At 46.4% G+C, this 16,006-nt stretch overlaps 1 protein-coding gene across 2 annotated transcripts in view; it reads left to right on the top strand.

Annotated features, from left to right (window-relative positions):
• Positions 1-16,006, top strand: part of FBXL6 (F-box and leucine rich repeat protein 6) — a 441,814-nt gene that overhangs the window by 383,384 nt on the left and 42,424 nt on the right. For both annotated transcript variants that reach the window (XM_053715504.1, XM_053715503.1), the window contains one exon: positions 2,864-3,104. In XM_053715504.1, the coding sequence (XP_053571479.1) occupies positions 2,864-3,104 (241 nt within the window). The remainder of the gene's footprint in view (positions 1-2,863; positions 3,105-16,006) is intronic.

The raw sequence follows: 16,006 nt of genomic DNA, 5'->3' as shown, positions 1-16,006 counted from the left end.
TTTCCTGTCTATTAGATCTGCAGTGTGTATATTTAGTTATATAGCTGGTATTGCACGTGCCTCTAACATACTGATTCTCTCTCCTGTCTCTATTAGATCTGCAGTGTGTATATTTAGTTATATAGCTTGTATAGCACATGCCTGTAACATACTGATTCCCTCTCCTGTCTCTATTAGATCTGCAGTGTGTATATTTAGTTATATAGCTGGTATAGCACATGCCTGTAACATACTGATTCTCTCTCCTGTCTCTATTAGATCTGCAGTGTGTATATTTAGTTATATAGCTGGTATTGCACATGCCTGTAACATACTGATTCCCTCTCCTGTCTCTATTAGATCTGCAGTGTGTATATTTAGTTATATAGCTTGTATAGCACATGCCTGTAACATACTGATTCTCTCTCCTGTCTCTATTAGATCTGCAGTGTATATATTTAGTTATATAGCTGGTATAGCACGTGCCTGTAACATACTGATTCCCTCTCCTGTCTCTATTAGATCTGCAGTGTGTATATTTAGTTATATAGCTGGTATTGCACATGCCTGTAACATACTGATTCTCTCTCCTGTCTCTATTAGATCTGCAGTGTGTATATTTAGTTATATAGCTGGTATAGCACATGCCTGTAACATACTGATTCCCTCTCCTATCTATTAGATCTGCAGTGTGTATATTTAGTTATATAGCTGGTATAGCACATGCCTGTAACATACTGATTCCCTCTCCTGTCTCTATTAGATCTGCAGTGTGTATATTTAGTTATATAGCTGGTATAGCACATGCCTGTAACATACTGATTCCCTCTCCTGTCTCTATTAGATCTGCAGTGTGTATATTTAGTTATATAGCTTGTATAGCACATGCCTGTAACATACTGATTCTCTCTCCTGTCTCTATTAGATCTGCAGTGTGTATATTTAGTTATATAGCTGGTATAGCACGTGCCTGTAACATACTGATTCTCTCTCCTGTCTCTATTAGATCTGCAGTGTGTATATTTAGTTATATAGCTGGTATTGCACATGCCTGTAACATACTGATTCTCTCTCCTGTCTCTATTAGATCTGCAGTGTGTATATTTAGTTATATAGCTGGTATAGCACGTGCCTGTAACATACTGATTCTCTCTCCTGTCTATTAGATCTGCAGTGTGTATATTTAGTTATATAGCTGGTATAGCACGTGCCTGTAACATACTGATTCTCTCTCCTGTCTCTATTAGATCTGCAGTGTGTATATTTAGTTATATAGCTTGTATAGCACATGCCTGTAACATACTGATTCTCTCTCCTGTCTCTATTAGATCTGCAGTGTGTATATTTAGTTATATAGCTGGTATAGCACGTGCCTCTAACATACTGATTCTCTCTCCTGTCTCTATTAGATCTGCAGTGTGTATATTTAGTTATATAGCTGGTATAGCACATGCCTGTAACATACTGATTCTCTCTCCTGTCTCTATTAGATCTGCAGTGTGTATATTTAGTTATATAGCTGGTATAGCACGTGCCTCTAACATACTGATTCTCTCTCCTGTCTCTATTAGATCTGCAGTGTGTATATTTAGTTATATAGCTGGTATAGCACGTGCCTCTAACATACTGATTCTCTCTCCTGTCTCTATTAGATCTGCAGTGTGTATATTTAGTTATATAGCTGGTATAGCACATGCCTCTAACATACTGATTCTCTCTCCTGTCTCTATTAGATCTGCAGTGTGTATATTTAGTTATATAGCTTGTATAGCACATGCCTGTAACATACTGATTCCCTCTCCTGTCTCTATTAGATCTGCAGTGTGTATATTTAGTTATATAGCTGGTATAGCACGTGCCTCTAACATACTGATTCTCTCTCCTGTCTCTATTAGATCTGCAGTGTGTATATTTAGTTATATAGCTGGTATTGCACATGCCTGTAACATACTGATTCTCTCTCCTGTCTCTATTAGATCTGCAGTGTGTATATTTAGTTATATAGCTGGTATAGCACATGCCTCTAACATACTGATTCTCTCTCCTGTCTCTATTAGATCTGCAGTGTGTATATTTAGTTATATAGCTGGTATAGCACATGCCTGTAACATACTGATTCTCTCTCCTGTCTCTATTAGATCTGCAGTGTGTATATTTAGTTATATAGCTGGTATAGCACATGCCTCTAACATACTGATTCTCTCTCCTGTCTCTATTAGATCTGCAGTGTGTATATTTAGTTATATAGCTGGTATAGCACGTGCCTCTAACATACTGATTCTCTCTCCTGTCTCTATTAGATCTGCAGTGTGTATATTTAGTTATATAGCTTGTATAGCACATGCCTGTAACATACTGATTCTCTCTCCTGTCTCTATTAGATCTGCAGTGTGTATATTTAGTTATATAGCTGGTATAGCACGTGCCTGTAACATACTGATTCTCTCTCCTGTCTCTATTAGATCTGCAGTGTGTATATTTAGTTATATAGCTTGTATAGCACATGCCTGTAACATACTGATTCTCTCTCCTGTCTCTATTAGATCTGCAGTGTGTATATTTAGTTATATAGCTGGTATAGCACATGCCTGTAACATACTGATTCTCTTTCCTGTCTATTAGATCTGCAGTGTGTATATTTAGTTATATAGCTGGTATAGCACATGCCTCTAACATACTGATTCTCTCTCCTGTCTCTATTAGATCTGCAGTGTGTATATTTAGTTATATAGCTTGTATAGCACATGCCTGTAACATACTGATTCTCTCTCCTGTCTCTATTAGATCTGCAGTGTGTATATTTAGTTATATAGCTGGTATAGCACGTAGCTGTAACATTGTGATTGCACGTGCCTGTAACATACTGATTCCCTGTGTCTCTCAGATCTGCAGCGTCTGTATCTGGGGTTATACTGCAGCACTAAGAACCTGGCATTGCCACGCTCTGGCTGTGCCCTTCTTGTCCGGCGCTGGCAGCACAGCCTCCAGGAATTGGACCTAACAGCTCAGAGTTACAGTGAGGAGGACCTGGCACAAGCCCTGGATGTGCTCTGCAGGGGAGGAGTCAACGAGTCTCTGAGCTCGCTCAATCTTGCAGGAACTAAGGTCACTGCACCCGCGGTCAGGTAACTGGGTATCTGTTTGTATAACAGCAGTGCTTCTATGTGCATGTGTGTGCGTGCACTTTTGTGCGTGTGTGCGCTTCTGTGTGTGTGCGCTTCTGTTGCGTGCGTGCGCTTCTGTGCGTGTGCGTGCGCTTCTGTGCGTGTGCGCGCGCTGCTGTGCGTGTGTGCGCTGCTGTGCGTGTGTGCGCTTCTATGCGTGTGCTTCTGTGCGTGTGTGTGTGCTTCTGTGCGTGTGTGTGCGCTTCTGTGCGTGTGCGCTTCTATGCGTGTGCATTCGCTTCTGTGCGTGTGTGCGCTTCTGTGCGTGAGCTTCTGTGCGTGTGCGTACGCTTCTGTGCGTGTTTAAGCTCTGTGTCTGTGCGTGCGCTTCTGTGTGTGCGCTTCTGTGCATGCTTTAGCTTCTGTGCTTTTTCCGTGCGTGCGCTTGTGTGCGTGCGCTTCTGCGCATGCTTTAGCTTCTGTGCGTGCGATTCTGTGCGTGTTTAAGCTTCTGTGCGTGCAGGGCTGTCACTAGAAATTTTGGGGCCCCTTACTTAATGATCAGCACCCCCCATGTGCAGTTTTTGACCAAGTGACTAAAACTTAAATGCACTTTATTCTTAAAGGGACATTAAACCCAAACAGTTTCTTTCATGATTCAGATAGAAGTAAATTAGAAAGTTGTTTAAAATTGTATTTTCTATTATCTAATTTGCTTCAATCTCTTGATATTCTTTCCTGAAAAGCATATCTAGATATACTCAGTAGCTGCTAATTGGTTGCTGCACATAGATGCCTCGTGTTATTGGCTCACCCATGTTCATTGCTATTTCGTCAACAAAGCATATCTAAAGAATGAAGCAAATTAGATAATAGAAGTGAATTGCAATGCTGTTTAAAATTGTATTCTCTGTCTGAATCATGAAAGAAATGTTTTGGGTTTTATGTCCCTTTAACTGTAGTAAACTTGGAAATGTTGTAAAGGTAGTAACACTCATACACAGAAACACACACTCATACACAGAAACACACACTCATACACAGAAACACACACTCATACACAGAAACACACACTCATACACAGAAACACACACTCATACACAGAAACACACACTCATACACAGAAACACACACTCATACACAGAAACACACACTCATACACAGAAACACACTCATACACAGAAACACACACTCATACACAGAAACACACTCATACACAGAAACACACACTCATACACAGAAACACACACTCATACACAGAAACACACACTCATACACAGAAACACACACTCAAACACAGAAACACACACTCAAACACAGAAACACACACTCATACACAGAAACACACACTCATACACTGAAACACGCTCATACACTGAAACACGCTCATACACTGAAACACACTTATACACTGAAACACGCTCATACACTGAAACACGCTCATACACTGAAACACACACTCATACACTGAAACACACACTCATACACTGAAACACACACTCATACACAGAAACACACACTCATACACAGAAACACACACTCATACACAAAAACACACACTCATACACAGAAACACACACTCATACACAGAAACACACACTCATACACAGAAACACACACTCATACACAGAAACACACACTCATACACAGAAACACGCTCATACACAGAAACACGCTCATACACTGAAACACGCTCATACACTGAAACACGCTCATACACTGAAACACGCTTATACACTGAAACACGCTCATACACTGAAACACACACTCAAACACAGAAACACACACTCAAACACAGAAACACACTCATACACAGAAACACACACTCATACACAGAAACACACACTCATACACAGAAACACACACTCATACACAGAAACACACACTCAAACACAGAAACACACCCTCATACACAGAAACACACACTCAAACACAGAAACACACACTCATACACTGAAACACGCTCATACACTGAAACACTCTTATACACTGAAACACTCTTATACACTGAAACACACTCATACACAGAAACACACACTTATACACAGAAACACGCTCATACACTGAAACACTCTTATACACTGAAACACTCTTATACACTGAAACACGCTTATACACTGAAACACGCTTATACACTGAAACACGCTTATACACTGAAACACGCTTATACACTGAAACACTCTTATACACTGAAACACTCTTATACACTGAAACACGCTTATACACTGAAACACTCTTATACACTGAAACACTCTTATACACTGAAACACGCTCATACACTGAAACACGCTTATACACTGAAACACGCTCATACACTGAAACACGCTCATACACTGAAACACGCTCATACACTGAAACACGCTCATACACTGAAACACGCTCATACACTGAAACACGCTCATACACTGAAACACGCTCATACACTGAAACACGCTCATACACTGAAACACTCTTATACACTGAAACACTCTTATACACAGAAACACTCTTATACACAGAAACACGCTCATACACTGAAACACGCTCATACACTGAAACACACTCATACACTGAAACACTCTTATACACAGAAACACTCTTATACACAGAAACACGCTCATACACTGAAACACGCTTATACACTGAAACACTCTTATACACAGAAACACTCTTATACACAGAAACACGCTCATACACTGAAACACTCTTATACACTGAAACACTCTTATACACTGAAACACTCTTATACACTGAAACACTCTTATACACAGAAACACTCTTATACACAGAAACACTCTTATACACTGAAACACGCTCATACACTGAAACACACTTACAAACAAACTAAGGTCACTGCACCCGCTATCAGGTAACTGGGTATCTGTTTGTATAACAGCAGTGCTTCTATGTGCATGTGTGTGTGTGCGCTTCTGTGCGTGTGTGCGCTTCTGTGCGTGTGTGCGCCTCTGTGCGTGTGTGCGCTTCTGTGCGTGTGTGCGCTTCTGTGCGTGTGCGTGCTTCTGTGCGTGCTTCTATGCGTGTGCTTTTGTGCGTGCGTGCGCTTCTGTGCGTTTGTTTGCACTTCTCTGCGTCTGCGTTTCTGTGCGTCTGCGTGCGCTTCTGTGCGTGTGTGCGCTTCTGTGCGTGTGCATGTGCGTGTGTGCGCTTCTGTGCGTGTGCGTGCGCTTCTGTGTGTGTGCGTGCGCTTCTGTGCATGTGGGTGCGCTTCTGTGCGTGCGTGCGCGCGCTTCTGTGCGTTTTTAAGCTCCTGTGCGTGTGTGCATGCGCTTCTGTGCGTGTGTGCGCTTCTATGCATGTGCTTACGCTTCTGTGCGTGTTTAAGCTCTGTGCGTGTGTGCGATTCTGTGCTTGCGTGCGCTTCTGTGTCTGTGCGTGCGCTTTTATGCGTGCGTGCGCTTGTGTGCGTGCGCTTCTGCGTATGCTTTAGCTTCTGTGCTTTTTCCGTGCGCTTGTGTGCGTGCGCTTCTGTGCATGCTTTAGCTTCTGTGCGATTCTGTGCGTGTGTGTGTGCGTGCGTGCGATTCTGTGCGTGCGTGCTTCTGTGCATGTGCGTGCGCTTTTGTGCGTGTGCGCTTCTGTACATGTGCGTGCGCTTGTGTGCGTGTGTGTGCGCTTCTGTGTGTGTGTACTTCTGTGCGTGTGTGCGCTTCTGTGCGTGTGCACTTCTGTGTGTGTGTGTGCGCTTCTGTGCATGTGGGTGCGCTCCTGTGCATGTGTGCATGCGCTTCTGTGCGTATGTGCGCTTGTGTTCGCTTCTGTGCGTATGCTTCTGTGCGTGTTTAAGCTCTTTGCTTGTGTGCGTGCGATTCTGTGCCTGTTTAAGCTTCTGTGCTTGCGTGCGCTTCTATGCGTGCGTGCGCTTGTGTGCGTGCACTTCTGCGCATGCTTTAGCTTCTGTGCTTTTTCCGTGTGTGCGCTTCTGGGCATGCTTTAGCGTCTGTGCTTTTTCCGTGCGTGTGCTTGTGTGCATGCGCTTCTGTGCATGCTTTAGCTTCTGTGCGATTTTGTGCGTGCGATTCTGTGCGTGTTTAAGCTTCTGTGCGTGCAGGGCCGTCACTAGAAATTTTGGGCCCCTTACTTAATCAATGATCAGCACCCCCCATGTGCAATTTTTGACCAAGTGACTAAAACTTAAATGCACTTTATTCTTAAAGGGACATTAAACCCAAACAGTTTCTGTGCGTGTGTGCGCTTCTGTGCGTGTGTGCGCGTGCTTCTGTGCGTGCGCTTTTGTGCGTGTGTGCACTTCTGTACATGTGTGTGCGCTTGTGTGCGTGCGCTTCTGTGCGTGTGTGTGCACTTCTGTGCGTCTGCGTGCGTTTCTGTGCGTGTGTGCGCTTCTATGCGTGTGCGTACGCTTCTGTGCGTGTTTAAGCTCTGTGTCTGTGCGTGCGTTTTTATGCGTGTGTGCGCTTGTGTGCGTGCGCTTCTGCGCATGCTTTAGCTTCCGTGCTTTTTCCGTGCGTGCGCTTGTGTGCGTGCACTTCTGTGCATGCTTTAGCTTCTGTGTGATTCTGTGCGTGCGTGTGTGCGCTTCTGTGCGTGTGCGCTTCTGTGCGTGTGTGCGCTTCTGTGCGCGTGCTTCTGTGCGTGTGCGCTTCTGTGCGTGTGTGCGCTTCTGTGCATGCGCTTCTGTACATGTGTGTGCGCTTGTGTGCGTGCGCTTCTGTGCGTGTGTGTGCGCTTGTGTGCGTGTACTTCTGTGCGTCTGCGTTTCTGTGCGTCTGCGTGCGCTTCTGTGCGTGTGTGCGCTTCTGTGCGTGTGCATGTGCGTGTGTGCGCTTCTGTGCGTGTGCTTCTGTCTCTGTGTGTGCGCTTCTGTGTATGTGCGTGCGCTTCTGTGCATGTGGGTGCGCTTCTGTGTCTGCGCGCGCTTCTGTGTGTGTGTGTTTAAGCTCCTGTGCGTGTGTGCATGCGCTTCTGTACGTGTGTTTGCTCTTTGCATGTGTGCGTGCGAGTCTGTGCCTGTTTAAGCTTCTGTGCTTGCGTGCGCTTCTGTGTGTGTGCGTGCGCTTCTGTGCATGTGGGTGTGCTTCTGTGCGTGCGTGCGCGCGCTTCTGTGCGTTTTTAAGCTCCTGTGCGTGTGTGCATGTGCTTCTGTGCGTGTGTGCGCTTCTATGCATGTGCTTACGCTTCTGTGCGTGTTTAAGCTCTGTGCGTGTGTGCGATTCTGTGCTTGCGTGCGCTTCTGTGTCTGTGCGTGCGCTTTTATGCGTGCGTGCGCTTGTGTGCGTGCGCTTCTGCGTATGCTTTAGCTTCTGTGCTTTTTCCGTGCGCTTGTGTGCGTGCGCTTCTGTGCATGCTTTAGCTTATGTGTGATTCTGTGCATGTGTGCGTGCGTGCGATTCTGTGCGTGCGTACGCTTTTGTGCGTGTGCGCTTCTGTACATGTGTGTGCGCTTGTGTGCGTGCGCTTGTGTGCGTGTGTGTGCGCTTCTGTGTGTGTGCGCTTCTGTGTGTGTGTACTTCTGTGCGTGTGTGCGCTTCTGTGCGTGTGTGCGCGTGCTTCTGTGCGTGCGTGCGCTTCTGTACATGTGTGTGCGCTTGTGTGCGTGCGCTTCTGTGCGTGTGTGTGCACTTCTGTGCGTCTGCGTGCGTTTCTGTGCGCTTCTATGCGTGTGCGTACGCTTCTGTGCGTGTTTAAGCTCTGTGTCTGTGCGTGCGCTTTTATGCGTGTGTGCGCTTGTGTGCGTGCGCTTCTGTGCATGCTTTAGCTTCTGTGCTTTTTCCGTGCGTGCGCTTGTGTGCGTGCGCTTCTGTGTGATTCTGTGCGTGCGTGTGTGCGCTTCTGTGCGTGTGTGCGCTTCTGTGCGCGTGCTTCTGTGCATGTGCATGCGCTTCTGTACATGTGTGTGCGCTTGTGTGCGTGCGCTTCTGTGCGTGTGTGTGCGCTTGTGTGCGTGTACTTCTGTGCGTCTGCGTGCGCTTCTGTGCGTGTGTGCGCTTCTGTGCGTGTGCATGTGCGTGTGTGCGCTTCTGTGCGTGTGCTTCTGTCTCTGTGTGTGCGCTTCTGTGTATGTGCGTGCGCTTCTGTGCATGTGGGTGCGCTTCTGTGTGTGTGTGTTTAAGCTCCTGTGCGTGTGTGCATGCGCTTCTGTACGTGTGTTCGCTCTTTGCATGTGTGCGTGCGAGTCTGTGCCTGTTTAAGCTTCTGTGCTTGCGTGCGCTTCTATGCGTGCGTGCGCTTGTGTGCGTGCGCTTGTGCGCATGCTTTAGCTTCTGTGCTTTTTCCGTGAGTGCGCTTGTGTGCGTGCGCTTCTGTGCATGCTTTAGCTTCTGTGCGATTTTGTGCGTGTGTGCGTGCGAATCTGTGCGTGTTTAAGCTTCTGTGCGTGCAGGGCTGTCACTAGAAATTTTGGGGCCCCTTACTTAATCAATGATCAGCACCCCCCATGTGCAATTTTTGACCAAGTGACTAAAACTTAAATGCACTTTATTCTTAAAGGGACATTAAACCCAAACAGTTTCTGTGCATGTGTGCGCTTCTGTGCATGTGTGCGCTTCTGTGCGTGTGTGCGCTTGTGTGCGTGTGTGCGCTTCTTTGCGTGTGCGTGCTTCTGTGCGTGTGCTTTTGTGCGTGTGTGCGCTTCTGTACATGTGTGTGCGCTTGTGTGCGTGCGCTTCTGTGCGTGTGTGTGCACTTCTGTGCGTCTGCGTTTCTGTGCGTCTGCGTGCGCTTCTGTGCGTGTGTGCGCTTCTGTGCTTGTGCATGTGCATGTGTGCGCTTCTGTGCGTGTGCTTCTGTGTGTGTGCGTGCGCTTCTGTGCATGTGTGCGCGCTTCTGTGCGTGTTTAAGCTCCTGTGCGTGTGTGCATGCGCTTCTGTGCGTGCGTACGCTTCTGTGCGTACGCTTCTGTGCGTGTTTAAGCTCTGTGCGTGTGTGCGTGCGATTCTGTGTGCGCTTCTATGAATGCTTTAGCTTCTGTGCTTTTTCCGTGCGTGCGCTTGTGTGCGTGCGCTTCTGTGCATGCTTTAGCTTCTGTGCGTGTGTGCGTGCAATTCTGTGCGTGTTTAAACTTCTGTGTCTGTGCGTCCGCTTCTGTGCATGCTTTAGCTTCTGTGCTTTTTCCGTGAGTGCGCTTGTGTGCGTGCGCTTCTGTGCATGCTTTAGCTTCTGTGCGATTCTGTGCGTGTGTGCGTGCGATTCTGTGCGTGTTTAAGCTTCTGTGCGTGCAGGGCTGTCACTAGAAATTTTGGGGCCCCTTACTTAATGATCAGCACCCCCCCATGTGCAATTTTTGACCAAGTGACTAAAACTTAAATGCACTTTATTCTTAAAGGGACATTAAACCCAAACAGTTTCTTTCATGATTCAGATAGAAAATACAATTTTAAACAACTTTCTAATTTACTTCTATTATCTAATTTGCTTCAATCTCTTGATATTCTTTCCTGAAAAGCATATCTAGATATACTCAGTAGCTGCTGATTGGTTGCTGCACATAGATGCCTCGTGTTATTGGCTCACCCATGTTCATTGCTATTTCGTCAACAAAGCCATCACACACTGAAGCACACACTCACACACTCACACACTGAAGCACACACTCTCACACTGAAGCACACACTGAAGCACACACTTACACACTGAAGTACAGACTGAAGCACACACTCACACACTGAAGCACACACTCACACACTGAAACACACACTCACACACTGAAACACACACTCACACACTGAAACACACACTCACACACTGAAGTACACACTGAAGCACACACTCGCACACTCACACACTGAAGCACACACTCACACACTGAAGCACACACTGAAGCACACACTTACACACTGAAGTACAGACTGAAGCACACACTCACACACTGAAGCACACACTCATACACTGAAGCACACACTCACACACTGAAGTACAGACTGAAGCACACAATCGCACACTCACACACTGAAACACACACTCACACACTGAAGCACACACTCACACACTGAAACACACACTCACACTGAAACACACACTCACACACTGAAACACACACTCGCACACTGAAACACACACTGAAACACACACTCACACACTGAAGCACACATTCACACACTGAAGCACACACTCACACACTTAAGCACACATTCACACACTGAAGCACACACTCATACACTGAAGCACACACTCACACTCAAGCCCACTCTCACACACTGAAGCCCACATTTACACACTGAAGCACACATTCACACACTGAAGCACTCACTCATACACTGAAGCACTCACTCACACACTGAAACACACACTCACACACTGAAGCACACACACACTGAAGTACAGACTGAAGCACACACTCACACACTGAAGCACACACTCACACACTGAAGCACACACTCACACACTCACACACTGAAGCACACACTCATACACTGAAGCACACACTCACACACTGAAGCACACACTCACACACTGAAGCACACACTCACACACTGAAGCACACACTCATACACTGAAGCACACCCTCATACACTGAAACGCACCCTCATACACTGAAACGCACCCTCATACACTGAAGCGCACACTCCTACACTGAAGCGCACACTCCTACACTGAAGCGCACACTCCTACACTGAAGCGCACACTCCTACACTGAAGCCACACACTCCTACAACTGAAGTTACACACTGAAGCACACACTCACACACTCATACACTGAAGCACACACTCATACACTGAAACCACACACTCACACACTGAAAACACACTCACACACTGAAACACACTCACACACTGAAACACACTCACCCACTGAAACACACACTACCACACTGAATCACACACTCACACACTGAAACACACACTCACACACTGAAGCACACACTCACACACTGAAGCACACACTCATACACAGAAACACACACTCATACACAGAAACACACACTCATACACAGAAACACACACATCACACACAGAAACACACACTCATACACAGAAACACACACTCATACACAGAAACACACTCATACACAGAAACACACTCATACACAGAAACACACACTCATACACAGAAACACACACTCATACACAGAAACACACACTCATACACAGAAACACACACTCATACACAGAAACACACACTCATACACAGAAACACACACTCATACACAGAAACACACACTCAAACACAGAAACACACACTCAAACACAGAAACACACACTCACACACATGAAACACCTCTCTCATACACAGAAACACACTCAATACACAGAAACACTCATACACAGAAACACTCATACACAGAAACACACACTCATACACAGAAACACACACTCATACACTGAAACGCACACTCATACACTGAAACGCACCCTCATACACTGAAGCGCACACTCCTACACTGAAGCGCACACTCCTACACTGAAGCGCACCACTCCTACACTGAAGCGCACACTCCTACACTGAAGCGCACACTCCTACACTGAAGCGCACACTCCTACACTGAAGTACACACTGAAGCACACACTCACACACTGACACACTCACACACTGAAACACACACTGAAACACACTCACACACTGAAACACACTCACACACTGAAACACACACTCACACACTGAAACACACACTCACACACTGAAACACACACTCACACACTGAAGCACACACTCATACACAGAAACACACACTCATACACAGAAACACACACTCATACACAGAAACACACACTCATACACAGAAACACACACACACACACTGAAACACACACTTATACACTGAAGCACACACTCGCACACACTCACACACTGAAGCACACACTCATACACTGAAGCACACACTCATACACTGAAACACACACTGAAACACACACTCACACACTGAAGCACACACTCACACACTGAAGCACACACTCACACACTGAAGTACACACTCACACACTGAAGCACACACTCACACACTGAAGCACACACTTACACACTGAAGTACACACTGAAGCACACACTCACACACTGAAGCACACACTCATACACTGAAACACACACTCACACACTGAAACACACACTGAAACACACTCACACACTGAAACACACACTCACACACTGAAGCACACACTCACACACTGAAACACACACTCACACACTGAAACACACACTCACACACTGAAGCACACACTCATACACTGAAGCACACACTCATACACTGAAGCACACACTGAAGTACACACTCACACACTGAAGCACACACTGAAGCACACACTCACACACTGAAGCACACACTCACACACTGAAGTACACACTGAAGCACACACTCGCACACTCACACACTGTGAGTGTGTGCTTCAGTGTGTGAGTGTGTGCTTCAGTGTGTGAGTGTGTGCTTCAGTGTGTGAGTGTGTGCTTCAGTGTGTGAGTGTGCGAGTGTGTGCTTCAGTGTGTGAGTGTGTGCTTCAGTGTGTAAGTGTGTGCTTCGGTGTGTGCTTCAGTGTGTGAGTGTGTGCTTCACACTGAAGCACACACTCACACACTGAAGCACACACTCACACACTGAAGCACACACTCACACACTGAAGCACACACTCACACACTGAAGTACACACTGAAGCACACACTCACACACTCATACACGGAAGCACACACTCATACACGGAAGCACACACTCATACACTGAAGCACACACTCATACACTGAAGCACACACTCATACACTGAAACACACACTCACACACTGAAACACACACTCATACACTGAAGCACACACTCATACACTGAAGCACACACTCATACACTGAAGCACACACTCACACTGAAGCACACACTCACACTCAAGCCCACTCTCACACACTGAAGCACACACTCATACACTGAAGCACACATTCACACACTGAAGCACACTCTCACACACTGAAGCACACACTCATACACTGAAGCACACACTCACACTCAAGCCCACACTCACACACTGAAGCACACACTCACACACTGAAGCACACACTCATACACTGAAGCACACACTCATACACTGAAGCACACACTCACACACTGAAGCACACACTCACACACTGAAGCACACACTCACACACTGAAGCACACACTCACACTCAAGCCCACTCTCACACACTGAAGCCCACATTCACACACTCAAGCCCACTCTCACATACTGAAGCACACACTCACACACTGAAGCACACACTCATACACTGAAGCACACACTCATACACTGAAGCACACACTCATACACTGAAGCACACACTCACACACTGAAGCACACACTCATACACTGAAGCACACACTCACACACTGAAGCACACATTCACACACTGAAGCACACACTCATACACTGAAGCACACACTCACACTCAAGCCCACTCTCACACACTGAAGCCCACTCTCACACACTGAAGCACACACTCCTACACTGAAGCACACACTCCTACACTGAAGCACACACTCCTACACTGAAGCACACACTGAAGCACACACTCACACACTGAAGCACACACTCACACACTGAAGCACACACTCACACACTGAAGCACACACTCATACACTGAAGCACACACTCACACACTGAAGCACACACTCACACACTGAAGCACACACTCACACACTGAAACACACACTCAACACACTGAAGCACACACTTACACAGTGAAGTACAGACTGAAGCACACACTCACACACTCATACACTGAAGCACACACTCACACACTGAAGCACACACTCACACACTGAAGCACACACCTCACACACTGAAACACACACTCATACACTGAAGCACACACTCACACACTGAAGCACACACTCACACACTGAAGCACACACTCATACACTGAAGCACACACTCACACACTGAAGTACACACTGAAGCACACACTCACACACTGAAGTACACACTGAAGCACACAATCGCACACTCACACACTGAAGCACACACTCACACACTGAAGCACACACTGAAGCACACACTTACACACTGAAGTACAGACTGAAGCACACACTCACCACACTGAAGCACACACTCATACACTGAAGCACACATCCTCATACACTGAAGCACACACTCACACTGAAGCACACACTCACACACTGAAGCACACACTCACACACTGAAACACACACTCACACACTGAAACACACACTGAAGCACACACTCATACACTGAAGCACACACTCATACACTGAAACACACACTCACACACTGAAACACACACTCACACACTGAAACACACACTGAAGCACACACTGAAGCACACACTTACACACTGAAGTACAGACTGAAGCACACACTCACACACTGAAGCACACACTCACACACTGAAGCACACACTCATACACTGAAGCACACACTCATACACTGAAGCACACACTCATACACTGAAGCACACACTCACACACTGAAGCACACACTCACACACTGAAACACACACTCACACACTGAAACACACACTCACACACTGAAACACAGTCACACACTGAAACACAGTCACACACTGAAACACACACTGAAGCACACACTCATACACTGAAGCACACACTCATACACTGAAGCACACACTCACACTCAAGCCCACTCTCACACACTGAAGCCCACTCTCACACACTGAAGCACACACTCACACACTGAAGCACACACTCATACACTGAAGCACACACTCACACACTGAAGCACACACTCACACACTGAAGCACACACTCACACACTGAAACACACACTCACACACTGAAGCACACACTCACACACTGAAGCACACACTCATACACTGAAGCACACACTCACACACTGAAGCACAACACTCACACACTTAAGCACACATTCACACACTGAAGCACACACTCATACACTGAAGCACACACTCACACTCAAGCCCACTCTCACACACTGAAGCCCACATTTACACACTGAAGCACACATTCACACACTGAAGCACTCACTCATACACTGAAGCACTCACTCACACACTGAAACACACACTCACACACTGAAGCAC

Source organism: Bombina bombina, chromosome 5 (genome assembly GCF_027579735.1).
Source record: "Bombina bombina isolate aBomBom1 chromosome 5, aBomBom1.pri, whole genome shotgun sequence".
Lineage (NCBI taxonomy): Eukaryota > Metazoa > Chordata > Amphibia > Anura > Bombinatoridae > Bombina > Bombina bombina.
The sequence above is the reverse complement of the archived record's forward strand: the minus strand, read 5'-3'. Positions and strand labels throughout refer to the sequence as shown.